General features: G+C 39.3%; 1 protein-coding gene across 1 annotated transcript in view; it reads right to left on the bottom strand.

The window, feature by feature from the left end:
- Window positions 1-761: 761 nt before the first annotated feature.
- SEL1L (SEL1L adaptor subunit of SYVN1 ubiquitin ligase) overlaps window positions 762-23,884 on the bottom strand; it is a 50,850-nt gene continuing 27,727 nt past the window's right edge. Inside the window, exons 13-21 of the mRNA XM_067532288.1 lie at window positions 23,676-23,753; window positions 22,283-22,345; window positions 20,397-20,484; window positions 19,910-20,058; window positions 17,714-17,879; window positions 15,229-15,303; window positions 10,710-10,882; window positions 6,685-6,813; window positions 762-5,281 (exon numbers count right to left, since the gene is read on the bottom strand). Coding sequence (XP_067388389.1) covers window positions 5,078-5,281; window positions 6,685-6,813; window positions 10,710-10,882; window positions 15,229-15,303; window positions 17,714-17,879; window positions 19,910-20,058; window positions 20,397-20,484; window positions 22,283-22,345; window positions 23,676-23,753 — 1,125 coding nt within the window. The 3' untranslated portion in view covers window positions 762-5,077. The remainder of the gene's footprint in view (window positions 5,282-6,684; window positions 6,814-10,709; window positions 10,883-15,228; window positions 15,304-17,713; window positions 17,880-19,909; window positions 20,059-20,396; window positions 20,485-22,282; window positions 22,346-23,675; window positions 23,754-23,884) is intronic.

Raw genomic sequence — 23,884 nt, 5'->3', positions numbered from 1 at the left:
TCTGAGCAGGTACTGCTTCAGATGAAGATCACTTGCCATTTGAGTCCATTTTGTGAATGCTCTTCGAGTTGAAAACCGCTCCTTGACATGGGCTTTGCCTAGGTACACCAAACACTGCAATGTTTAACACAAACTACAACTAACACAAAGTCTAACACTATATTGGGGGTACTAATGAACTATATACAACTAGAAATAAATTAAAAAAAAATAAATCACTGAATAGACAATTACGAGGTTGAAAACTACACAGAGCTCTGACTCCAGCCATGGGCAGTAAGAAGTTGAGGGAAGTTGGGGCAGCATCTAGTCAAGGGAGGTGCTACAGCCACAAGGTGTGAACATCCCCCTCCCCAGATATTGCCAGGCAAATTCTCTGGCTCTGGCGTGTTGACACCTAAGTGGAATACACCGCTGCATCTACTCAAAAGAAAAATCTAACATACTGACCAGGTTACAGAGAGTGACATAAAATTACAGATCAGTGTTCTTGGGTTACATAGCAGCTCCATGTATTATTGCCATTTTAAATGCTGAAAAACAGAGGCACAGAACTTATGCAACAGACTTGTTATGTGGAGTTGTGCAGATCTGGTATTACAACCCAGGTTTCCCAACTCTGCCTCCTGAATTAGCAGATGCAATTCTTTGTGTGTTCAGGGCAGCATTTGGAACTAAAATACAAAGAAGCAGGAATTTATATATAGTTAGAACCTGTGGGTTAGAACCTTTTGTTATCAGAGCCAGAGTATCTTACAGCATACAGGCTAACCACAGAGGTGGTATCTTTATTTCACAGGATTAAAGATACAGTACAAAATGAATCTGTACATCTTTCTATTAACATAATTTGTTTACAATTATATTACACTTTACCAGCCTTTATATTGTATTTCCTTAAATACAAAATAAATTTAAAAAATCCCTACAATACCCTCAACAGCTGCAGACAAAAAAGGACTTTTTCCCAGTAGCTCTGGCCTGCCCTTATGCACTTGTAGTAGTTCTCAAGTCATACTAAGCCTTTTCATTGTTGTAAATTTTTTAATATTATCTGGAACCCAAATATAAATTTCAGCTCATGGTTGCCTATCTAAAAAGGAAAGGATTGGTGAAGTTGAGCTTTCCCCCTGTAATAACAATGCTTTCAATGTGCCAAACAATTTGTATATTGATAGCAACAGGATCGGTACATAGTTTTGAACACTATAAATCCTCTGACAGCATGTTTAACTTTCTTGAAGAGTCACATGGAAAGATTGAGTTTTACTTCAACAAATTTATCAAAACAGCTGAAGTCTCATGGAAAACATTTTTTAAAAGTTTCGAAGTTTAAAACGATCTGAGGACATTTGTATTAAAGCAAGCTCCTTTCTTCTGCTACTTATTCCTCACTTGAAATTAGTTCTAGGGTGAAATATTTCCAAACAAACAAATAATGACAACTGATGTAAGCAGACTCTTGGGCGAACATCACCAAGGAAAAGGAAGATTACAGAATCCTAAATTCTCAATTTGGCAGTTAAATCAACTATTTAAGTGTTTTGTTTTCAAACTACAAGCAACATTTTAAAGTCCATATGTACATAAGGTTAGTGATTTGGGGTCATTAGAACAAAATTCTCTCCTCAGATCTTCATCTTTCTGATTTCTTTCCACGTGTAGAACTCCCAGTGATGGCATTTGGGTGCTCTACAGTTCTATTCTCCTTATGCAAACTCGGTACAGCAAGTACTGGGGTGATCAGACAAGTGAACTTTGCCCTTAAAAACACCAAAAGACAGGGGGATCACGAAAATTCTTTCACTCAAAACACACTGCAGTTCACATTCAGAAACCCTGCTCTCATTCAAGCTTCCTGAATAAAGAATGAGAAAGAAGAAAAAGAAAAGTAAACTGAGCATAATTTAGTATCAGTAGATCTTTAACTAAGAACAATCTCAAATTACCACTTATTTCTGATTGAAGTTACCTAACTTCACAGTGGTGAAGTAGTCAGAACTCGCTGATTAGCCTTCAAAATTAGGCAGGTGCGTACCCAACTTTAGCAACTGAACTTCACTGAATTAGAAACAGAATTTGAATGAACTGCCACACCAAGTCATCAGCTGAATGGAGAACTTATTTTAACCCAACCAATTTTCAAATTGCACTTGCACATAACTAGAAAAACAAGGTGTGCCACTAAAAATGAAAAAAGATGCTTTATAAAAACAAATACCAGCAAGGTAGTTAAAAACTAACTCCTATTTGCTTAGGAAATTGAAAGAGCTGGTTGACAAATTGTGCACAATATGAAAGAATTCAGTATTACTAATGCTAGTCTTTTTTTTTTTTTTTTTTAAAGAAGCAAAAATATACTGCAAAGTTTGGAGCAGAACAGCAAGGGATTATCAGAAAAACTAAACCATGTTGTAGGCAGCTGACTTAGAAAATCTACTGATATTTCTTTAATCCCTGAGTTAGTTTGATGGTTCTCGTATTAACTAGCCTAGCTTCTGCTATTATCACTTTATTCAAATGGATGCCATTTGACAAGATTAAGCGATGGTCAACAGTAGGGGAAAACTTCCTTATTGCTTTTATTGTATTTCTCAAAAGGCAATTCTTTAAAATAAAGTTTTGGTGATATTTCCTTTATTGATTTCTTTAATGTAAATGTTTCAGCTCTGTGCAAAGTGACTGCTGTTCTAAACCCATTAGGTGGGAATGAATTCCCACACAGATAGTATTCAGCCTTTAGAATTAGCTTTATTAGATTATAACATTCTAAACCTTTTGAAGATTGAGAGATTAGCAAATGGTAGAATTGTTAAAAAAAACAGACACAATGCATTCAGTGGTGGTGAATTGGAAAATGTTTTCCATCCAGCCTTTCACTGCCTCATGCTGAGCTACAGAGATCTACAAAAATCAAGGGAAAAGGTAAAATACTGCAAAAGGAAAAGGCTTTGGAAGTTCAGTTTTTTTTTTTTTTTTTAAATAATGCAGTTACTGGACTACTGTACATTTGAATCAGACCATGTAGAAATTCAATACTGATCCCTCTCAGAACGAACTGATCTGAAACATCCCCCTGCCCTAGAATGCAACTTCCATGAGGACCAAGTGAGATTCTGATTTCACGTTCTTGGAGTATCTAAAAGTTTTTTCTGTATTCATAATACTGAAGTCAGCCACAAAATGTCAGCTCCCAGAAAAGAATATTTAGCCCTTCTCCCAAAATACAACAGGTTAACCGCAAAGAGATCTTGCACATTCAACTCTTTGTAGTATGTTATGAACAAAAAGTACAAGATCTCAGTTTTGAAGCCTTTTCATATAAGTTGGTTCTAACTTAAATGCCAATCTACTGAACAAAAGCCTATATAAAAGGAAACAGTTAACTTTTTAAATGCACAATGTATGGTCAATAGGAAGCATCAGAGTCTTGAGCATTCAGATTTCATTCTGCTTTTAAATAGTGTATCCATAGTGTATAGCGTTAATATAGAAACAAATATCCATATATGCTACTGAGAAAAAGGAGTACAGATTTCTGCCCCAAATTTACTTTGTGCATTTAGCTTCGAAATGGTTATGATCAGTTAAAACAACTATCAAGAATCTTACAAAACAAAAACCTTGAGTTCATGGTTCAGATTCTCTACCCTTGTGGCACTTTTGGACTGCTCTGGTGACATGAAGAAGCCATAAACCATTAGGACCTCCTCCACTCTGGGTTTCTCCATCATGCTAATGCCATCTGTTAGGTCACTCTGGCATGGGTGGCAGAGGGGTCACAGCTAGACGCTGCTGTGCTCTATTGATCGGCTGCTACCAGCCAGCACACTTCTGAGCAGTTCTTAGGCTGCTCTGAAATGCAGCAATACTGAGCAAAATCCAGCTCCAAGGGTAGGGAGCTGGAATCCACCCCTTTGTAGCCTCTTCATTTAGATGTGCCCAGCAGATAACGGGTGCAGCAGAGAATTTGCCTCTATGTATGTAACAAGATAGGTAGATTTTAGCTGCATACAGGTCATGTCCATTGCACTTCCTGACTGGATCACTGAAGTTGTAAGGTTAGCTGGAGAAATAAAAAAAACCACTGGAAAAATAGTCTACCTATAACTGAGCTGAGAAGTCTTCTGGCTTTGTCCCCTCTTCAGAGTCTCTCTTAATACTAATTTTTGCTGCACACTACAGTTAGCCAGACTAGTGAGACAAGAATAAAAAAAGCAGGAAGACTAACCAATTGCCCTTTTGCTCTTGTGCTAAGAAATCCCACAAGTTACACACAGCTACAAGAAAATACTCACTTTTCCAAAGTTTGTGGAGGACATTCTGTGAAGGATTTGTTAAATCATTTTTTTATTTTACAAATGCAATTTATCTCTATCCACCTTCTGGACTAGAGATTGGCCATGAGCAAAAATGTACGCTGAAAAGGAAAAAACAATACCCCAAAGCGCAAATCACAGAGAACAAGAAGTTGGCTCACTACAGTTACAGATTTTGCTTTTGTTTTTGCTTCTTCTGAATGGAACATCCAGGTTAAGCCATGTAAGGTAGATGAGATTACGTGAACTGTGAAAACTATTATTAAAGAATAATTAAAATAAGGACTATAGAACACTTGGGATGCAGATCAGGAAAACAAGTTCTCTCACAGTTTTAGAGGATCTTTTTTTGCTCAGACGGGCACAATTCAGCTTTTCAGCCTTCCAACAATTTTTCTTTGTACATAGGCCAGCTCCTATTAGCCAATGTGTCCCACGCACTTTAAGAAATGATGAAAAAAGACTTTGAATAAAGAGAAATTGTATAGAGCAAGCATCACTTTTGTAGTTGCACACTTGTGTTTCACAAAAAAAAGCCATTGTGTTATTCCATTGGCACTGAAATAACATTCAAATCAGTTTAGAAAAAGTTACTTATCCCTGAAAAAAGGCATCATTCTAAGCAGCGTTCAGATTTTTATGCTTTTTCGAGCCTCTTTTGGGGGTGGGGGAAGGAGCATTGATCTGTTGTCCTAAATCACAATGAAAACAGTTTCTGCTGGAGAATCCAGTTCTTTTCATTGAGATTCTTGTTGCTGCTATTGTGGCAGCTGATGTTCTGGTGGAGGTTCTTGTTGAGGCACAGCTTGCCGCAGCCCTGGGGGCCTGGGGATTGCCTGATGTTGCCTCTGTCTATAAGCTATAACTGTTCCCAGTAGCAAAGCAATGATAGTCATAAGGTAAAGGTCCCACTCAGGTCCCAACAGCTGGTCCATGTCAAGATGTGACAATATCTCTCTGATCTAAAAAACAAAACAAACAACTCACCATTATGTTCTTCTAGCTGTACAAGAGTCAGATATGTCATAGCACTTTCAGACATTTTTTAATTCTGGGGAAAGCCACCTGCATTTTTTATTTTTTAGCAGTTTCCTTTTAATACACCAGTACCAATATTTGCCATTATAGATTAACCAAAATCAAGCTCCAGTTTCAACAGCTACAACAGAAAATGCTATGCCCTATAAAATGAACACCTGCAATTTCTTTTTATGTATTTTCATATCTTTCATATGAATAAAGCTTTAAAATGTGTAGTGGGCCCTTTAACTCACTTCTCTTAAACCTGAAGCAAGAATAACCCATGCTGCCATATTAACTAGTAGAACTGTTCTGCTCCTCCTTCCTTTTAATGTTTCTTTTCTATCATATTTCCTTCCTTGGAGCTCAAGACTTAAAATCTATATGAAAACTACAGGGAATACAAATTTTGCAACAATTCAGTCTCACTTGCTTATTTTCTGATGAAGGCTGAAGTTTTATTTTTTTCCCCCCTTTTTCCTCTGCTGGAGCCTGCCAAATGGCCTGAACAAAAGTGCAGAAGTAGAAACAAGCAGCTGAGAAACAGAGAGAAGGGGATGATGGTTTTAAGCTTGCAGCACTGAACTGGATCTCAGGGAATTGAACCCAGGTCTCCTAATCTCCCTACACTTCTGGTTTGACCCTCAACAAGTCAATTAATCTCTCTGTGCCTCAGCTCCCTTTCTGCGACATGTGGATGATCACTTCTCTCACCCTTTGCCTGTTCTGTCTTTAGGAGTGTTGAGGAAATACATTAAAATTAATAAATATAGGAGGCAGTCAGATAATATGGTGATGGGAGCCATATAAATATCAGGACAAAGATTTCTTTAATGCCCATCACTAAGCATTATGTGGAGACCCTGCTGGAGAGAGCAGCACAATAATTGTACTGATGATAGTCGCTGACTGGGATAGGGTGGAATTGTTAAGGTTGCATATAAGGAAGTGCAAATACAGTATGATCAAGCCACAAAGAAAAGCAAATAAACACTGACATGCTGTTCCTGGGGAAACATGGTCACATACAAAAGTGGTCAAGTTTTAAGCCAAGAAAGTTCTCTTGAAGGGAATACTGGCACAGTGTCTAGAACACTGATTCAGGGATTAGTTATTAGGATAAACTGAGAATAGTGTCCTGCAATTGCAGAGGTAGGAAAGGCAATGAGACCATGGTCTGTTTCATTTATTTTGTTAAATAGAAGAAAACAGTGCAGAAAAACGTATCCTAAAATGTACGGAGATTTGAGGTGGGGATGTGATGCTTTGCTTCCACTTCTAAGGAAATTTTAGAGTTAGGAATAAGGGTTCCTTGCCATCACTCTTAAATATCTGCATTACTTACATTGGTTTCTCGTACATACTGCAAGGAGTAGACAATCCCGAGTTTACAGAGTGCTAGGAAGACAGGAACTTGGGCATCTGGGCTGGCTTCAGCTGCCATATCATAGAAGCGTTTTGCAAGGTGAATATCCTGCAATACACAAAACACTGAAATCTATTTCCATAACCCTCCCCCAAAATTAAGGTATTTAAGCTGGCAGTTACCTCAGGGCCAGAAGCTTCTGATACCAAAAGGAGTTTTTATACTACACTATCAGCTAACAAAACACAACTTAGCTTTTATCTGGCAAACAGGCAAATAATGCTTGTTCATTACGAATTGTTTTGTGGCCAGCTTTCCTTCTTCATTAAGATCTGTTTGACCCCCACCTCCTTTTTCAGGCCATGTATTTGCATCCACATCCATGCTAGGTTTAGAACTGCTTGAGTGTAAAACTGTTGAAATTGATGTAAAAGTGGCTGTTCAATCAATGTATTTTAATACATACAGAGAACTTTGTAAAGCAGTAAGGGAGCCTTAATTCTGAAACACCCTCCACGCACTCCAGCATAGCAGATTAGGCACCTACATTAAAGAGTATCAACGAACCACAACCAACCAATCAAGCCCCAGGATTTTAGGCCTCATCAAATCCATTTTAGAATGGATATATGCAAATAACTATGGAGACGCTACTAATCGACTCCATAATTTTTCTGCTTGTTGCTATATGACAAAGCCTACATTTATATCCGAGTTTTGAAAAACACACAAAACTGTATTATATACACTTTGTGCTGATGGGTTATGTTAGCTATTTTATACGGTTGTTTATTTCAATAAAAGGAAGGTTGAGAGAATTCCTTAGAAATCTCCCCTAGAGCAATCTTATTGTTCAAGGTGATAGGGATCACTTCTCTTTTCACATTTGTGCTATACTAGCAGTAATAAGAGAACAGAAGCCAGCCTAAAGTTCGTTAGTGCTTTTAGCTAGAATCATAGCTGCTGTGTTCAGTTTATACAGTGATTTTATAGTTGTTTTGTATTTCCATTTCCTTCTGCTATTTTATGAAGATGACTGTGTAGTGAATTTGTTCCTTACACAAAATATTTGCTATAAATTCATTAAGTACAAACTCAAATTTTGATCATTAATTATATCCAGTACCTGATAAAGGAAAACCTGCCATAATCAAGTCTCTTTTTGAGAAAGAAGCTTTTGGCAAAGAGAGAAACTAATACAACATGGCAAACTCTTTCCTCTCAAGCCTTAAACCCATGAAATAAAAACAGTTCTTCTCAATCCATTCACCATCCCTTGAAAAACTTCTGTTTTTAAAGCCATAATTGAGCATCTCTCATTTGGGACAAATTCTAGAAATATTGACATTAGCACCAATTATTTTTTATTTATTTTTATATACACTCCAAAAGTTGAGAACTATTGAATTCTGGAAGCACTTGTAAGAGTTCAAATTAAAAAAGTAAAAAGTTGACTAACTGTAGTGAAGGTGAAAAGAGGATATTTTATATCCTTACTGTAATCAAACTTCGGCTTTGCTTTAAACTTTGTAAATTGCTTAGTTTTCTTAATGGCAAGAGTCTTTTTTCTAATTTCATATTGTAAATTCTTTAGTGTATTTTAATGTGAGTAATGATTCATATTTTATTTAATACTTAAGGTGCCTGCAATTCTCACTCTCACTCACTCACTCTCTCTCTCTCTGCAAATAAACGTTGTAATCTTAATGTTCTTTTAGCAAAGCCAAGCAATCAAATGTTAGAAAATGCCAGAATTAAGGTTGCAATGCAATCTTCGGGAAATTTTGGGTGCTAAAATTTAATAACCCTACTGAGCACAGAGTAACAATTTATCAAAGGCTTATAACAGCCAAATTTGGATAGATTTACATGGAGATGGCAAAAGGCACATTTCTGATTTCAAGCCCCTGTTCCAAAGCATGGGAACACTAAAGCTTTTCAAAGAAAAAAAGCTTGTGTGAATTTCTTTTTTTTTTTTTTAAATGAGCAAAAATATTTTCTAGCTTCATTCTTGCTGATCCATTTGGCTGATATTTCCCACAAAGTAGTCAGCCTGAAGCAGACACCCAGCAAGGAAAATTTTCCCAAATGGTTAAAGTTTAGCAAAAAGTTACAAGCAATTGAAAACAGGATCTTATAATGGGAAATGTTGGGCCACTTTAATAACAAGTGTTGCTACCAGCCCTGGCTTTGTTATAATAAACACCCCTAACCCCGTTAAGAGAATATTAAAGTTTCAAACACAAATACTCCAAAATTATGAAGTGCGAGATTTATGATTGCCTATTGCAAACTTAATTCTGTCCCCTTGTGAAACCAACCTATGCACTGAATATGGTAGAGGTTCTGTGAAGAAGCAGTATGGTACAGTGCAATTAAATAATGCATACACAAAGTGGCAGAATGAAGGTAGCATAGGCAATTGCAAATCTGGCATTTCTTAAGTTCAAGGGCTTGACTTTCCAACGTAAGTAACAGTTTTTTGCATATAATCTCCTGGCTTGTTTTGTGTGTGTTGAGGAAAGGTAAGAAAATTGTACATCTAGAACAATCTGCATTCCATCTCCTCCCCCACCATCACAGTTTGAACCTTGAATCTTCAGTATTGCATCACAGGCTTCTATCATTTGAGTTATAGGACTAACGACAAAATAGATCACAACAGGATCACAACAGGCTGCCATCAAAGGGGAGGAATTTTGGGGGGAGTGGAGGGATGGGATATGGGTCTATAGAACCATGTGCTGGGTCCAGGCGGTGGATGAAGGTGAGTCTGGATTGGCTCCTTTCTTGCCCCCTGCAATGTCCCGGTAGTGGGAAACAGGACTATTGAGGCCATATCCTGGATCCATAGCCTGGCTCCTTCCCTCCCAGGTGTTCTGTATATTGTCTACTACTATTTTGGCAACAGTACGGGTCCTGCCTTAGAATTTCCAGGAATTATCTTGGCATGCTGCCAGAAGTTCTCAGCAGAACCCAAGGGAAGAAAATAGAAATAGGGTTTAAAAAAAAAAAAAAAAAAAAAAGTTTTCTCCCTGAGAAATTTGAGTGGAATTTCATTGGGAGTGGAGGGCACAAAACAAAAGAAAACCAAAAAATCAAAGCAGTTCTGCTTGAGGGCGTACTGGATTTCTGCTGCAAACAAGGGAGGTGAGAGTGCCTCTTAGGATTCTTGAGACATTTCATTTTTCTAAATGGAAAGTATTAGGCAACACAGAGAGAGGTTGCTTCTAGATTCCCCTATGAGTTCTGAGCAGTTCTTACATGTATGTACATTCTTCATTACACAAAAGAATGAGACAATGGGGTTGAGGATTAGTAGACCAAAAGACCTATTTATTCATGCTTTTAAGGTTCCTTTAGGTCCTACAAGTGATTCACAAGTGGTGAGGAACAATATGTTTCCTCAATAACCAAATATGTTGACTTCTCTTTAAAGGAGTGTGGTTTGGGGAGAGAGTCATAGCTTAGTACAATGTGAAATTACAGCTAATATCGCAAGACAGTAAAAGCAACTATTTTGTTGCTTAAGAATAAGGATGAATTGAACCTGATTGGCAATCACCAAAGCACATGAACATGGCATTTGAGCGAGGACAGTCTTCTGGTTAAAGCACTGGATGGGGACTCTGGGCTGAGGTTTTAAAGCTGTTTAAAGAATTTGCACATCCAATTCCCTCTTTCTAAATCCCTTAGGAAGCTTTGGAAATTAGCCCAGGACATTTGGGTTCAATCCTGTTTCTACCACAGACATCTTGCAACTTTGGACAAAGTCACTTTCTCTGTGCCTCAATCCCCCATCTGCAAAATAGGGATAATAATAATAATTTCTTCCATCCTCGGTCAGTCTGGTCTATTTAGATTGTAAGCACTTTGAGGGATTGTCTCTTATTAAGCTTGTATATAGTGCTTAGCATAGTAAGGTCAGATCTTACAAATATATTTATTAATAAATAAATACTTAGACTGAATAAAAGTAATTACTCGTATCAAGCTGTGCTCACCTGTTTGATGCCCAGTCCTTTCTCGTGCATGTACCCCAGGTTAAACATGGCTTGGGCACTATGTTGTTGCTCTGATGCCAGTCGGTAGTGAATAAATGCAGTTTCATAATCAACATCGGTACCAAAGCCATAGAAATGGTAATCTCCAAGCTTAATTCTAGCAACAGTGTAACCTAATTAGAGAAAAGGCAGTACAAGTGTAAGAAACGAGAGAGATATAACAAGTGTGTCTCTAGTTTCAGTTTAAGATGCACTGATGATTTCTAGAAAAACATTTCATTTCAATAGGTCTTGTACATCATATCATTTGCTTTATTTTTCTTCTTGTACAATGAGAACACAGAATTTTTTATTGTGAAGGCGATCAGAAGAGCAGCAACAACTGAACTATCCTGCTTTCATGCAGGTCTTCAAAGTAATAAAATGATAAAGGGAAAAGTCCCATATTCACAGCAATATTAGCAAAATAACTGCTGTTTAAAATACTGACTGTAGCCTCTGGGAAAACTATAAAAAAGGTTCAGGTGGCTTGCATAATGGTATGGCTACTATTTTATTTGCTATTTTTTTAACCTTACATGTTTTACCTTACAAGATCCTTACATTGGCTAATTTAAAATATACCCCCCACTGCCCGCTCAGGAAAGAGAGACACTTTTACAGTTTCAATTTTTTCAAAAATTAATTGCCAAATGGGTTTATGTTTTAGACCTTCTCATACATCAATTTTTCCACATTTCCAATGTTTTGTTGGAGCCAACCCTGCAGATGTGTGTCACATGCCTAAACACTTTTGGTATGTCTACACTATAAATGCTACTGTAGAATCACTGCATCTACATTGCTGTACAACTATAGTGTAGACCAGCAGTTCCCACCTTTTTGAGTGAAAGCCCCACTAGTTAACATTAGGTAAAACACATGCCCCCCCATTCCCCAACCTGCCCCCTCACCAGCCATAAACCCCTATAAAACACATATAAATGATAATAGTACTAAATTACATTAATAGGAATAATAAATTACTCTTATCTGAGTAAGAAGCTAAGCCTTCCCTGACACAACCTCACCTCTTCCCGTTCCTCATGGACTGATGATAATGGAGTGGGCCCTGGCGGGTTGGCCAGGGCTGCTCCAGGCCCCCAATGGTACAGGGCTGCTCCTCTCTGGGCCGGGTGCTTGGCCAGTGTGGGGCTGGGGGGGGCTGCTCCTCTGCTCTGACCAGAGTGCCGCTCAGGGTTGCTGCTCCCTCGAGGGGGATGCTTCTTCCCTCCAGGCAGAATGAAGCTTGGGGACGAGGGGGGGGGGGAAGCTGTGCCCAGCCTGTGTGGAGCTTGGGGGGGGGGGGGGGGGGGGAGGGGGGAGGAAGAGGGCGGGGACTCCTCCACTCTGGCTGGCATGGAGCTCAAGACTGCTGTGCCCGGCGCAGAGCTCAGGGAGCTAAATTATCTCAATATTACTGAAGCCTCATGGATCCCCTGTAATCTTTGGAGCCATATCCCAGGTTGGGAACTGTTAGTGTAGACACTTCCTACAGCAACAGAAGTGGTTGGGTTTTCCATTGCTGTGGAAAATACAGAGATGGTAGCCAGGGTGGCAGCCTGGTCAATGGAAGAATTCTGCATCTACCATGAGGGTTACGTTGACCTAACTTCATTGCACAAGATGTGAAATATGATATGTAAATAGATCAATTTAAGTTTTAGGTATAAAGCAGGTTTTTTGGCAATTCCTTAGGCCCAATCTACATTGCAAACTTGCCCCATTTAACCCCTTGGTGGCCAGTTGCTTATATAACTGTATCTGGGCAAATCTCTGCTGTACACAAGGCAAGTTGCAATTTGCAGTGGTGGAGCTTACTCCTGCTTTAGTCAGGATATGCTCTAACACAAATCCGACCAACTTGTCTACACCAGGCATTTGCAACTACAGTGGTGGTTGATCACTGATGGCTGTAATTGGGGCACACTGTCAAGAAGGCAAGGTTTCAGTGGCCAAATAGTGGTCAATGACTGATAGCAAAAGTGCAGAGGGCACTTGCACCTAGTTTTAAAAGGAAACCAAAGCTGAGACAGATCATCTGACACTGTCCCTTCAATGTTAGGCTGTTTAAGGCCAATGTATAATTTCGCACTTTGCATTGCCAGTTTCAATAGTAACTGAAAAATGGTTGCTGATTATGCAGAGTAGCTATTGTCCAGAAAAAAAATGTAAGTGTATATATTTATACAATGCCTTTCATGCTGAAGGATCCATAGATGCCTTATGTACTGAAAAACACATATGACATCATCGTACGCAGTGTAGTTGTAGTTGTGTCGGTCCCAGGATATTAGAGAGACAAGGTGGGTGAGGTAATATATTTTATTGGCACTCGAAAGCTTTGTCTCTCTCACCAACAGAAGTTGGTCCAATAAAAGATATTTTACCTCACCCACCTTGTTTCTATGACACCACTGAAATACACCTATCTCTGGGTTGAAGGTCACCAGCTAATCACTACAGAGCATACTTGACGTGGAGAGGAAAGTTTGCCAAGCACACACAGGTAAACCTTTACTCTATGAAAAGAGCTACACGTTGGGCAGTGGCTACACTGTGCAGCTGGAGCCTCAGTTTATAAGGGCCCATTCCAGAGATCATCACCACAATTAACTGCATGGCACTCTAGCATGGAAGGATAGAAAGCTGAATCCAGCCTGGATGGATTTGAATCTGGAATTCCAGGGAGCCTATGTATTTCAGTGTTAGATCATTAAATTGCATCTTCCAAAGATCAGTTCACAGATAGCTAAACCAATGTATGGAGGATGAGCCATCTACAAGAATCTTAAATACTTTCTCTTTCTCCCCCAGTCTTTCTGTAACAGTACCAGGACTTACTCTCATCTTGGCCAGTTCCCAGCAACACAGCTTTTTGAAAAATAAATGTTTTCTGAGTTGTAGGAAAATATGACCCCCAAAGAGATGTGTCCCAAACCAGCGAGCTATTGTTTGCACTCAAATTAAGGACTATCGAACATATTTGAGAGAGACTAAAAAATTGTCTGATTGTCAAAGTAATTGTAAACTCTTCAAAATAGTGATTTAAAAGGGAAATCACTGGGAGCAGTAGCCATGCTACTGAGAATGCCTATAAGATAGGTGACAAGTGTAAAACTGCAGAGCTGAAAGTTACTGAATCTCTTCTAATCCTCACAAAACTCGATCAGTATGTGAGCTAGTTTTCATTTTGAAAATTGGATAAAGAGTAAGCCTGGACGAACAGCAGAATACTTCAGTTAAGGAATGACTCATTGGGTTGTCAATACTACACTTATTTTATTCCAAAGGAGAGTGTAAACCTGTGACATGCTATACGAAATGTACACCCTTATGGTGTGATTTGTGCATCATTCATGTTCACCCTTATAGTGTAACTATGTATTGTCTAATGCAAAGTGTGTCATGGAAGGTGTTTCGTGAATGCTCATGACATACTGAATATTATTGTAGTATGTTTCCTGCAATGTCACATATATATAGATATGAAACTCTGCTATGTAATATTCCCAAATGTGTCTCTCACATGGCTTGAATAGATCCAGGCAAACTCCAAGCAAAGTGAGGGTACATGTCTTGCAGAGGCATGCATACAGGAACAATGGTCTGGCCTGAGCATCTGATAAGGCGATGCTCATTTGACTCAAGTGGAGAAAATTATGCCCATTGCTGGACATGGCCAATCACCTGCCCCAGGGGGTGACAAGGAAACATGTTAAAGGCAAAGGTGTTTTTGTCTCTGGAGCTCTCCCTTGGAATCCATCTACAAAGCAACTACAAGCAACTAACAGACTGCCCATGGGAGTGGGGTAAAAGGGCCTGGCTGAAGGAGTCAGCTCAGCCAGCCTGTGTGCTAAGGTTACATCAAAGACTGAAAGGCTACTGAAACGTTAAGTTTAGTTTAGTATGAGATTTTGTTTTATTTCTCCCTGATCAATCTGACTCATATTATTCTGGTTTATGATCACTTAATCTTTCTGTACTTAATAAATGTATTTGTTTGTTTTATCTAAAGCAGTGCATGTGGTTTGGGTGTGTGCAGAGACTTCATTTAAAGTGACAGAGCTGTTGCATATCAATTTCTTTGATAAAATCGACTAACCTAATTGAGCTTGCAGAGTGCAGTGGGAAGCACTGAACTCTGTAAGATGGCAGTTCCCAGGGTTACATCTAGGACCGGGGATATTGCCTTGGGGTCATTCTATTGCAGAATCCTACAAGTGGCTGGCCAAAAGCACTCACTACTAAAATAGGAATCACTTATCTGCAGGAGACTGTTAGTTAACTGACACAGGAGTGGGTGGTTCACACAGCAGGGCAAGGGCAAGATGGGCTCCAGGAGTGAGGGATTGGGGTGACACAGCATTATACCAATCCAGAGTGCAGAAGGGAATGTCACAAACCTATTAATATCCTATAAATAATAAACTATGGCAGGTACTCAAAGTGAAATTGTCATTGTTGAACTGTGACTCACCTTGGGATGCTGCTCTATTCCAATGCAGCAAGGCTCGAGGATAAGTCTCATTCTCTCCTACTATGCTGGCCTCTTCTGCAGGAAAACAAAGAAAGTAATTAAGTCAAGCAGAAAGAGGGCACAGAACCTCCATGCAATTTTCCTGATTTCATGCATGTCAGGGTCCATGTTCACCCATTTACAAAACTACTTTGCTGAGCTGGATTAAACTGATGTGTCACTAAGAGATCATGAGTCAGATTCTTAACTTTGGTTGTTTTCCTCCCTGTGTTGTTCTTGTGGTACAAAGGGGACAAAATGCTTAAGTGGTGAAAAGCTGGTGTAGCTGCCTCTCTCTCTCCCATTCTATATCCTTCCATAGATTCCCATGTGGACCAGAGGTACAAACGGACAATCCACATATTGCACAGCATTCCATAGATTTCTCTAGCTGGAGTAACTTAGAGCACCTCCTCTAAGTTACCTCCATGGCCAGTTCAGTCCTTGGATCAGGGAAGCAGAAGTCTACTGCATCCCAGGTCCTGTGCTGAACACAACTCATTTGCACTTGGTGATTTAGCCCACTGTGCTCAGCAAACAGCACTTACATGCTGTTTAGACCCACATCACCAAGCACACTCAAGTGATTAAAACAAACTATAACCACTGCTTCACAGACACTAAAACTATGCTCCTTATGCTGTGTAACCACATTTGTGTTCATTTACAAAACAAAGCACATTCCTCTGGAATTTTACCAATTGATGTGCCAAGAATGTTAACTGTAGTTCATAAATAAAATCCTTATGAACTCCTCCTGCCCAAATGATAAGAAATTTCCCTATCCTCTTCAGAATGCCATAAGCTATGGCAAAAATGAGGCTTTATCAGCAGCCTATTCATGTTACAGTACGTGACAGGCAACTGTTTAGACTTTCTGTGCTCTGCAAGTTATCTACTCCACTAAATCTGCCTTTTAAAAACAGTAGTAGCAATATACCATTCCTTTGAAGAATGGACCACAAGTTAGAAAACTTATTACATGGTACAATATAAAGTTTATTTCTATTTTAGGCAGTTTGTACTACAGATAACAGCTGCCGTTACTCTAATGGTGGCTGGAATAGTTTGTAATACAGCCCAAAACTTTTAGGAGCTAGATTTTCAGGCGTTCTTAGCACCTTTGATGAGGCCAGATTTTCACAAGCTTTAGCTCCCATGTATGCATCTAATATAGTGGTCAGATATTTTCTTCCCCAAGAGCTTAGCACTCAGCAACATCTATAGTTTTTAATGGGAGCAGGAAAGATTTGAAAATCTGGCCTTCAATAGTTTTTGAACACAGGAGTTGAACAATTCTAGTCATTTTAACTCAATGTACAAATTTCAAAAGGGTGTAACCTCCACGGATGGTTGGAGGAATAGGACGACCTAAGTAGTTAAGAAAAATTACACACATAGCACAGTGCTAGAATCCATTTCAGAAACGTGTGGAAGTTTTAGATTTTTGCTGACAATGCCACAAATAAAAGGATAGCTGTGGAAGTGTTGCATACGTCAGGAGATTGGAAATGGAATATTAATTCTTTCAACTCTAAAGTATTGGTTTCAAATTTGAAATGTTATGTGGCAGCAATTGATACCCTATGTAAAATGAATTAGTGTCAGTCTAGTCCACGATGGACATGTGATCACATCACAGGATTGACATCACAAATGGCAGCCTCAGAGTCCATGGAAACTTGCCCTCTTACTCTCAGAGGTGATGTCCTTCAGATCAAGATTGAGAGACACAGAGAGCAAGCTTCCAAAATGCCTTGCCACTGGTGTATCCTTTCTGGATATTTCAGCCATCAAGGTGCTCAGTATGGCACCTTTTAGCAACATTAAAATGAACTTAAAAACACCCCAAACAAATTATGAAATCTACTATCAGACAATAGGTTGGCTTGGTTAGTAAGGTAATTACACAAAGCCCATACCAGTTGTATTTTTGAGATCCACACAACTTGAACGCTGGGTTCCTGCACTGTCTGGTAAAATGTCTAAATTTTTTTTAAAAAAGCATGCATCACTGTACTTCTAATATGCATTTATAAGCCTGCTGAACTGCAACAGTCTTTATTTTGGTCACCCAGTTTTAAGCTTGATTTAATCATTAACCAGACTTTCAAGTCTAACAAAAAAGCTCAGCTGTCCAGCTAACTACTTGTTATTGTCCCATCCTCTCCTTTCATACCAGAGCCATGTCAGACTTTAAATGTTCATTAATACTTGGACCAGAAAAATATCCTTACAGGGCAAATGAAACAGAATCAATAACTTCTGAATGTAGGAGGCATTCAGGATGGGGGAGAATTCTTGCTTTTCAGTTGCTTATTAGTTGAGACTAGCAATTTAACCCTAGATATGCCTTGCTTGGTGATAATGCATTGCATGTTAAAAGGACAGTCACTACTAACCCACAACGAGCTATTGTTTGACAACAGCTAACACAGCCCCTTACTCTGATCAAGTATGAAGGCAGCATTGCTCTGTGCCACTTCATAGCCTTGTTCTGCCAACAGGAGATATTGAACCACAGCAGCATTTGAATCACCATCTTTATAGCTATTGTAGGCACTCATGAGCCTCTCAGACCAGCGCCCTCGTTCACATACGTTCTTAAATAACTGCAGGGAAAAAAGAACACAATTGTCAGGAGCTTCTTCAGAAGTTTACTGTTTAAAGGATATGAAGAGATATATCGTAGACAGCCTTTGAAACATTTTATTTAAGTGGACATTAAGGATTGTGGAAATGGAAGGAAACAGAAGAAACTTGGTTTAATAGTCTAACAGCACATCCTTAATAATGAAAGTACTGCAGGAATACAACAGCCTCAAAACAAAACAGTAAAACACTAGGGGCTGGTTCACACTTACCGCATGATTCGGTGGCAGTCTACGGGAGTTACGCAAACTACGCAGAGTAGTTTGCATAACTGACGTCGGCTGCTCAGCTTCCCTTCTGCGTGCTGTTCTCACTGCTGTTCCTGTCGGCTCAGCCCTACGCTACTTGAGGGGGTGGACTTACTCAGTTGACTTCTTGATCGATCGAGCAGGTCTCACTGACCGCTCAATCGATCAAGAAAGATCGATCTAGTGGCGGCAAAATGAAAATAGCCTTAGTTTCTTCAAGTATTCTCCAAATAGTTTCTCCAAATGGCAGTCTCTGTTTAGAGAGGTCCATGCCTCAGCCAGAGTGAAAAGAGGCTGATCCAAGAAGAGTGAACACATGTCCCAGGCAAGGCAGCACCAGGAAAAACGACAGCTCCATTGTTACCACTTTTCTTGTTTCTTTTAAAAAAGAGCATTTTAGAATTCAAAGTAGTCCCTATTGCATGTGTTTGTGTACAGGGCCCACACATTCTACCACAGCTTTTGTGTAATCCACCTGCTACTTCAAAATCTCAGGTTTTTTGGTTTTTTTAAAATAACGTTTCAAGCACTCAGGCCCACCAACTGAGGGACTGTGGGAGGCCAAGGGGAATAATTGCCCAGTGGCCCAGCAACTTTAAAAGGCCCAGACGAATGGGAGGATAGCTACGTATCCTCCTTTCTTCCACACACACCCCTTCTTCCGAGACCCCTGCCTCTTGCGCTCTCCACCCCTTTCCTGAACTGAGTTTATTTATTATGCACTATGCAGTTCTCCCGAAGTGGTATCTGCTACTCAGCTTCCCAGGTTCACCAGTAATCTTCCTAGGGAGTCCAATGGTCCCAGGAAGAGAAGTAGTAGATACCTGCTCAGCTGCCCAGGACCCTGCATGGCACACAATAAATAAGTAAACTTCTGGTGAAAGCCCACTTGGACCTCAGCCATCCCTTTCTAGGGGGGCCATTGAGTGTTCTGCCCTGGGGCCTGGACTGCTGTCAGTGGGCCTGCTAGCATTCCATTACAAAGATAATCTTGAAGCCCTCTCCAGCTGGAGAATTCAGTGTCAAAATAAATAGGGATTACCATCTTGATTGTATCATTTGCTTTCATGTTAAAATCCTCTCTTTTTTCTACTTTAAGTGAAGCTATTGTAACACTTCCAGTCTGTCATTCCAAAGTGCCACATAATCTAGGGACCTTGCTATGGAATATATAGGGATTTGTTCATTTATCCAGTTATATTGTGAAATGGGGTCAAAACACAAACAAGCAAAACTCAACTCTGTGAGGTTAGGGGGAAGTGTACAACTCCACTGATTTCAACTGAGTTGTAGCCTACTTACACAGTCAGTACATTCATTCATTTTCACAAATTAGTAGAGCTGGATGAAAAACCCTTTTCCTGCCCCAAGAACCATTAAGAATTTGAAAATTTCTCTATTCTGAATGGAGACAGTCAAAATCTTGAAGATTTTCAGACAAACAGTTTGGGGAAAAAAAATTGTTTGGAGTCAATTGAAACATTGTTTCAATTTTGACCTAATTTTTAATTAGCTTAAATTTCAGAACAAAAAGTAATTTCAAACAAAAAGCCCTGGAATTTTTATTTCAAAACTGTCAAGATGAGACATTTTCCAGTTTTTCAGAACAAAACAGACTGTCTCTTATGAATAGTTTTGTTCTGACAAATTAGCATTTTTCACAAAAATAATCTAAATGGAAAAATTCCTGACCAGCTCTACAAATTAGCCTAGGTTGTAAGTTTATAAAGAGAGGTCCTCACCTCAACAGCAGTATGACAGGATCGCATCACTCCAGTGCCAGTGGCATGCATCTGTGCCAGGTTATAGAAAGCCAGAATATGACCACCCTGGGAGGCCAAATTAAAATATTTCAAAGCCTGTTTATAGTCTCTCTTCACTCCAATGCCATCTACAAAGAAAGAAGCAACACCAGAGGTCAACTGTATTCATTTGCAATCTCTGAATACCCTACAAAGGCAGAACTGCAACCAAAATGAAGGATATAGTATTTGTGTTTCTAATTTAAACAATTATGTAAGAATAGCTGAAGGCAATTTGTTAAGAAAAATACCCTCAGGTAAGAATTACAGTATTCAAATTGAAGGAACATGAAAATTGTTTTACCATATTTTGTGCTAGATGGTCTAAATTCCTGAGATGAATTTATTGGCTCATGTTAAACACACTCCAATTGTCCCAGCGCCATCTAGTGAATATTTAATGGAACAACATTCTGAAGCTACTTACTGTAATACATGGAACCCAGCTGAAGCTGTCCATCTACCCATCCTTGTTCTGCAGCCTTCTGGAAATACTTTAATGCCAGTTCATAATTCTGCAGGAAGACAAGTCCAGTCATTAGAGAGCCTAGCAAGGTGGCACCCTAAAGAGGTACATTCTCATTAAAATGAGGATGGACTTGCATGCATGTATCTGTGCATCAAGAATGGATTATACGTGGCCCAAAATCTTTATAGGAAATATTTTTGATGACAACAGAATAAATATATTAATGCTTCTTGTCCATCTATATAGATGAGTTACACATAAAACACAAAAGAGTTTTGCTGAGTAAGACAACAATGTGATGCAGTTGTGAAAAAGGCTACTATCATTCTGGGGTGTATTAACAGGAGTGTCGCACATAAGACATGGGAGGTAACTGTCCTGCTCTACCTGGCACTGGTGAGGCCTCATCTGGAGTACTGTGTCTAATTCTGGTGGCCCACACTTTAGGAAAGATATGGACAAACTAGGTAGAATTCAGAGGAGAGCAACAAAAAGCTTTGGAAAATATTTACAAAACCTAGCCTATGAGGAAATGTTAAAAAAAAACTGGGCTTGTTTAGTTTTGAGAAAAGAAGAGTGGGGACCTCATAACAGTCTTCAAATTGTTAACAGCTGTTACAAAGAGGATGGGGATCAACTGTTCCCCAGGTCCACTGAAAGCAGGACAAAAAGTATTCAACTTAATCTAAATCGCCCTTGCTGCAGAGTAAGTATTAGGAAAATCTTTCTAACTAAACAGGAAGTTCTGGAATAGGCTTCCAAGGAAGTTTCGGAATTCTTGTCACTATCTAACCTTTTCTTAGAAACCTCCAAGCACCTCTTAAGGGTGGACTAGGTATACTTGGCTCACGGTCCATTCCAGCCCTACATTTTTGTGATTTTTATGTACTCTTCATAGTAGATTATTTCCTAGCACTTGTTGTCAAGTGTAGAAAATGGCAGCTATTAACTCATGTCTTTTAGAACACTAGAGAAATCACTAAAAACTTTACATGTTCTTCAAAAAACCTCTGCTTCAGAAACCTATGCCAGTAGCTGTATGATGTGTACCCATAAAGCTTCGATACTGGAACAGCTGATTGCAGTGCTGTGCACAGACATAGTTAGTTTGTTTAGCTAAATGGGATGGACATGCTGTACTGTTTTAGAAGAAAACAGTTCCTGAACCTCTTAGCTACACTGTTTAGCTTTGAAATAATTCTGCTCAACTATAAACACACCTTGAATTTGTAATGTCTCTCTTTGCAAAGCTGAAGATCTAGAGCTCCAGGAAGGTATATATTGCACTTGGGATCACTAACAAGGCAAGTGAAGTAAGCATTTGTCTCTGCAGAGTTCCATAAAAAATCTATACATAGACTTGTGTCCTTGAACCAAGAATAAGTAGGAATAGTTCAAAGTCGCATCTAATTTCAAGACAAAATAAAGTTGGATTTTAAAAGTATTTTATAGTATATGTTTTGTATTTTAAGAATTATTTCAGTGCTGTGACTAGTAACATCTTTAATAGGCATTGGATATTCAAGTTATTTAAAAATATCAGGGTATGTTTCTCAGTGCTTGAGTTTTACTTTCACGATTCATATCAATAGGATTTGAGCAACTACAATCTTACATCACACACACACACACACACACACACACACACACACACACACACACACACACACACACACACACACACACACACACACACACACACACACACACAGGATTACCTATGAAGGAAGAGTCAGCAAATAAGATTATCTGACTTAATACTTACACCTCTCTTCTGCCAACTAGATATTTTAGAAATTGACTGGTTTTTCCACTAGGACTGTAAAGATACTATTCAGACTTACCACTGGAACTCCTCTTCCATACAGATAAGCCATTCCTAGCCCACTCTGTCCAACTGGATTACCCTAAAAACACAGGAAAAACACTTATGGAGGAAAAAAAGGACCTGGCTACTAGTTTACCAAATTCATTAATATGTCCTTTAACGTCCTCTAGGATAGATACTGCTTAAAATTAAAGAGTTTATGAAAATCTGTTAAAGTGTCTCAGACCCTATTTTATCTCTATGCTGCTGGTTTTCTTTGGCCACCCCTATTCTGTTACCACTCTATTGATTTCAATGGAGAACTAGTGTGTGTCCAATATGAGAAGTGAGATCCTGTGTCGTGCCTTTTAGAGACACAGAACAGAAGTTGCACTCCAAGAAGAGGCACCAAGGTAGCCTTCAGCCATCTGTGTGCTCCTGAGTCTAGGCTGTTCTGAGGACTGGAGAGGCTCCCGATGTAACAAACAGTCCTGGTGCCCCAAATAACAGTGTCCCTGGAGCTGCCTATGCATGGCCTGCAACACTGCCTAGAATCTCTGCAGGACTGTGTGCTTTTGCTCTGCCCCTGACACATACCCCTCACCCCCACACAGCAGGGTTTTGAGCAGTCTCCTGAAGGTAGCTTTACACAGCTGCCTTCCACACTGCCTGTACTTGGGGGAATTCTCCCCCAGCCAGGGCTGTTAGGACCCCGTTATGCTGGGTAAAAGGTCTGGAGTAGTGTAAAAGCTCCGGGAAGGGAACTGGAAGGAGCCATGAAAATCTCACTCCAGGTATCTTGACAAATTCAAGCAGTAATTAAGTTGCTAATGTTAGTTGCCTTGCAGGACATGGAAGAACACGAAGAGTACTAGCACTTCATCCCAAAACCCAAAGAATTGTACTCTCACCACATTTTATACATACACCATATTTCTTTCCCAGAAGGCTACTTCTTATGTGAAGATTAACATGAGTGAGAAAGATTTTAAATGCTCAAACGTCCTTCATATTTAAAACTCAGTCAGATAATGTGAACATATTATCAAAGGAAAATGAAAGCATACGGTGAAAGGACAAGAGAAACAAACTGCAATGTCTTTTCCTTCTGGGACCCACCCACGAAGCCACCATCCCCCCCAACACAAACTGCAGGGGAATTTTAAAGAGATGGGATTTAAAAATTTAAAATAGATTCAAAGGTTGCAGTTCATAAGAGAAGTATTGTACCTGCTCAGTGCAACAGACTCCACAAAGCACTATGGTCAGGAGCTTAATTTTACGTTTTATGAAATAGTCTGTATTTGTAAAGTAATATATATGAATTTTTAGCTATTTAAGTTACAAAAAGTGAAGTCAAGGGTGACTTTTCTGAACCAAGAATTATATACCTTTGAGCAGATATGAGTACAAAAAACAAAAAAACATACCATATCAGCAGCTTTCTTGAAATACTGAAGAGCAGTCTCATTGCTCTGGGGTATGATATCACTTCCTTCTGAATACATCTGGTAGACAAAAACACTACTAACAATTAATTAAGAAAGGGGCACAGTTTAGTTTTAGGTGGGAGAAGTGAAGAACCTTGACTAGTTTTCCATGTGGAATTCATCTCCATTTCTTTTATTGGCAGTCATTG

The sequence above is a fragment of the Emydura macquarii genome, unplaced genomic scaffold, assembly GCF_026122565.2.
Source record: "Emydura macquarii macquarii isolate MOO-44397 ecotype Brisbane River unplaced genomic scaffold, CSIRO-AGI_Emac_v2 contig_374, whole genome shotgun sequence".
NCBI classification, from domain to species: domain Eukaryota; kingdom Metazoa; phylum Chordata; order Testudines; family Chelidae; genus Emydura; species Emydura macquarii.
Note: the sequence above shows the minus strand (reverse complement) of the source record. Positions and strands in the feature narration are given on the sequence as shown.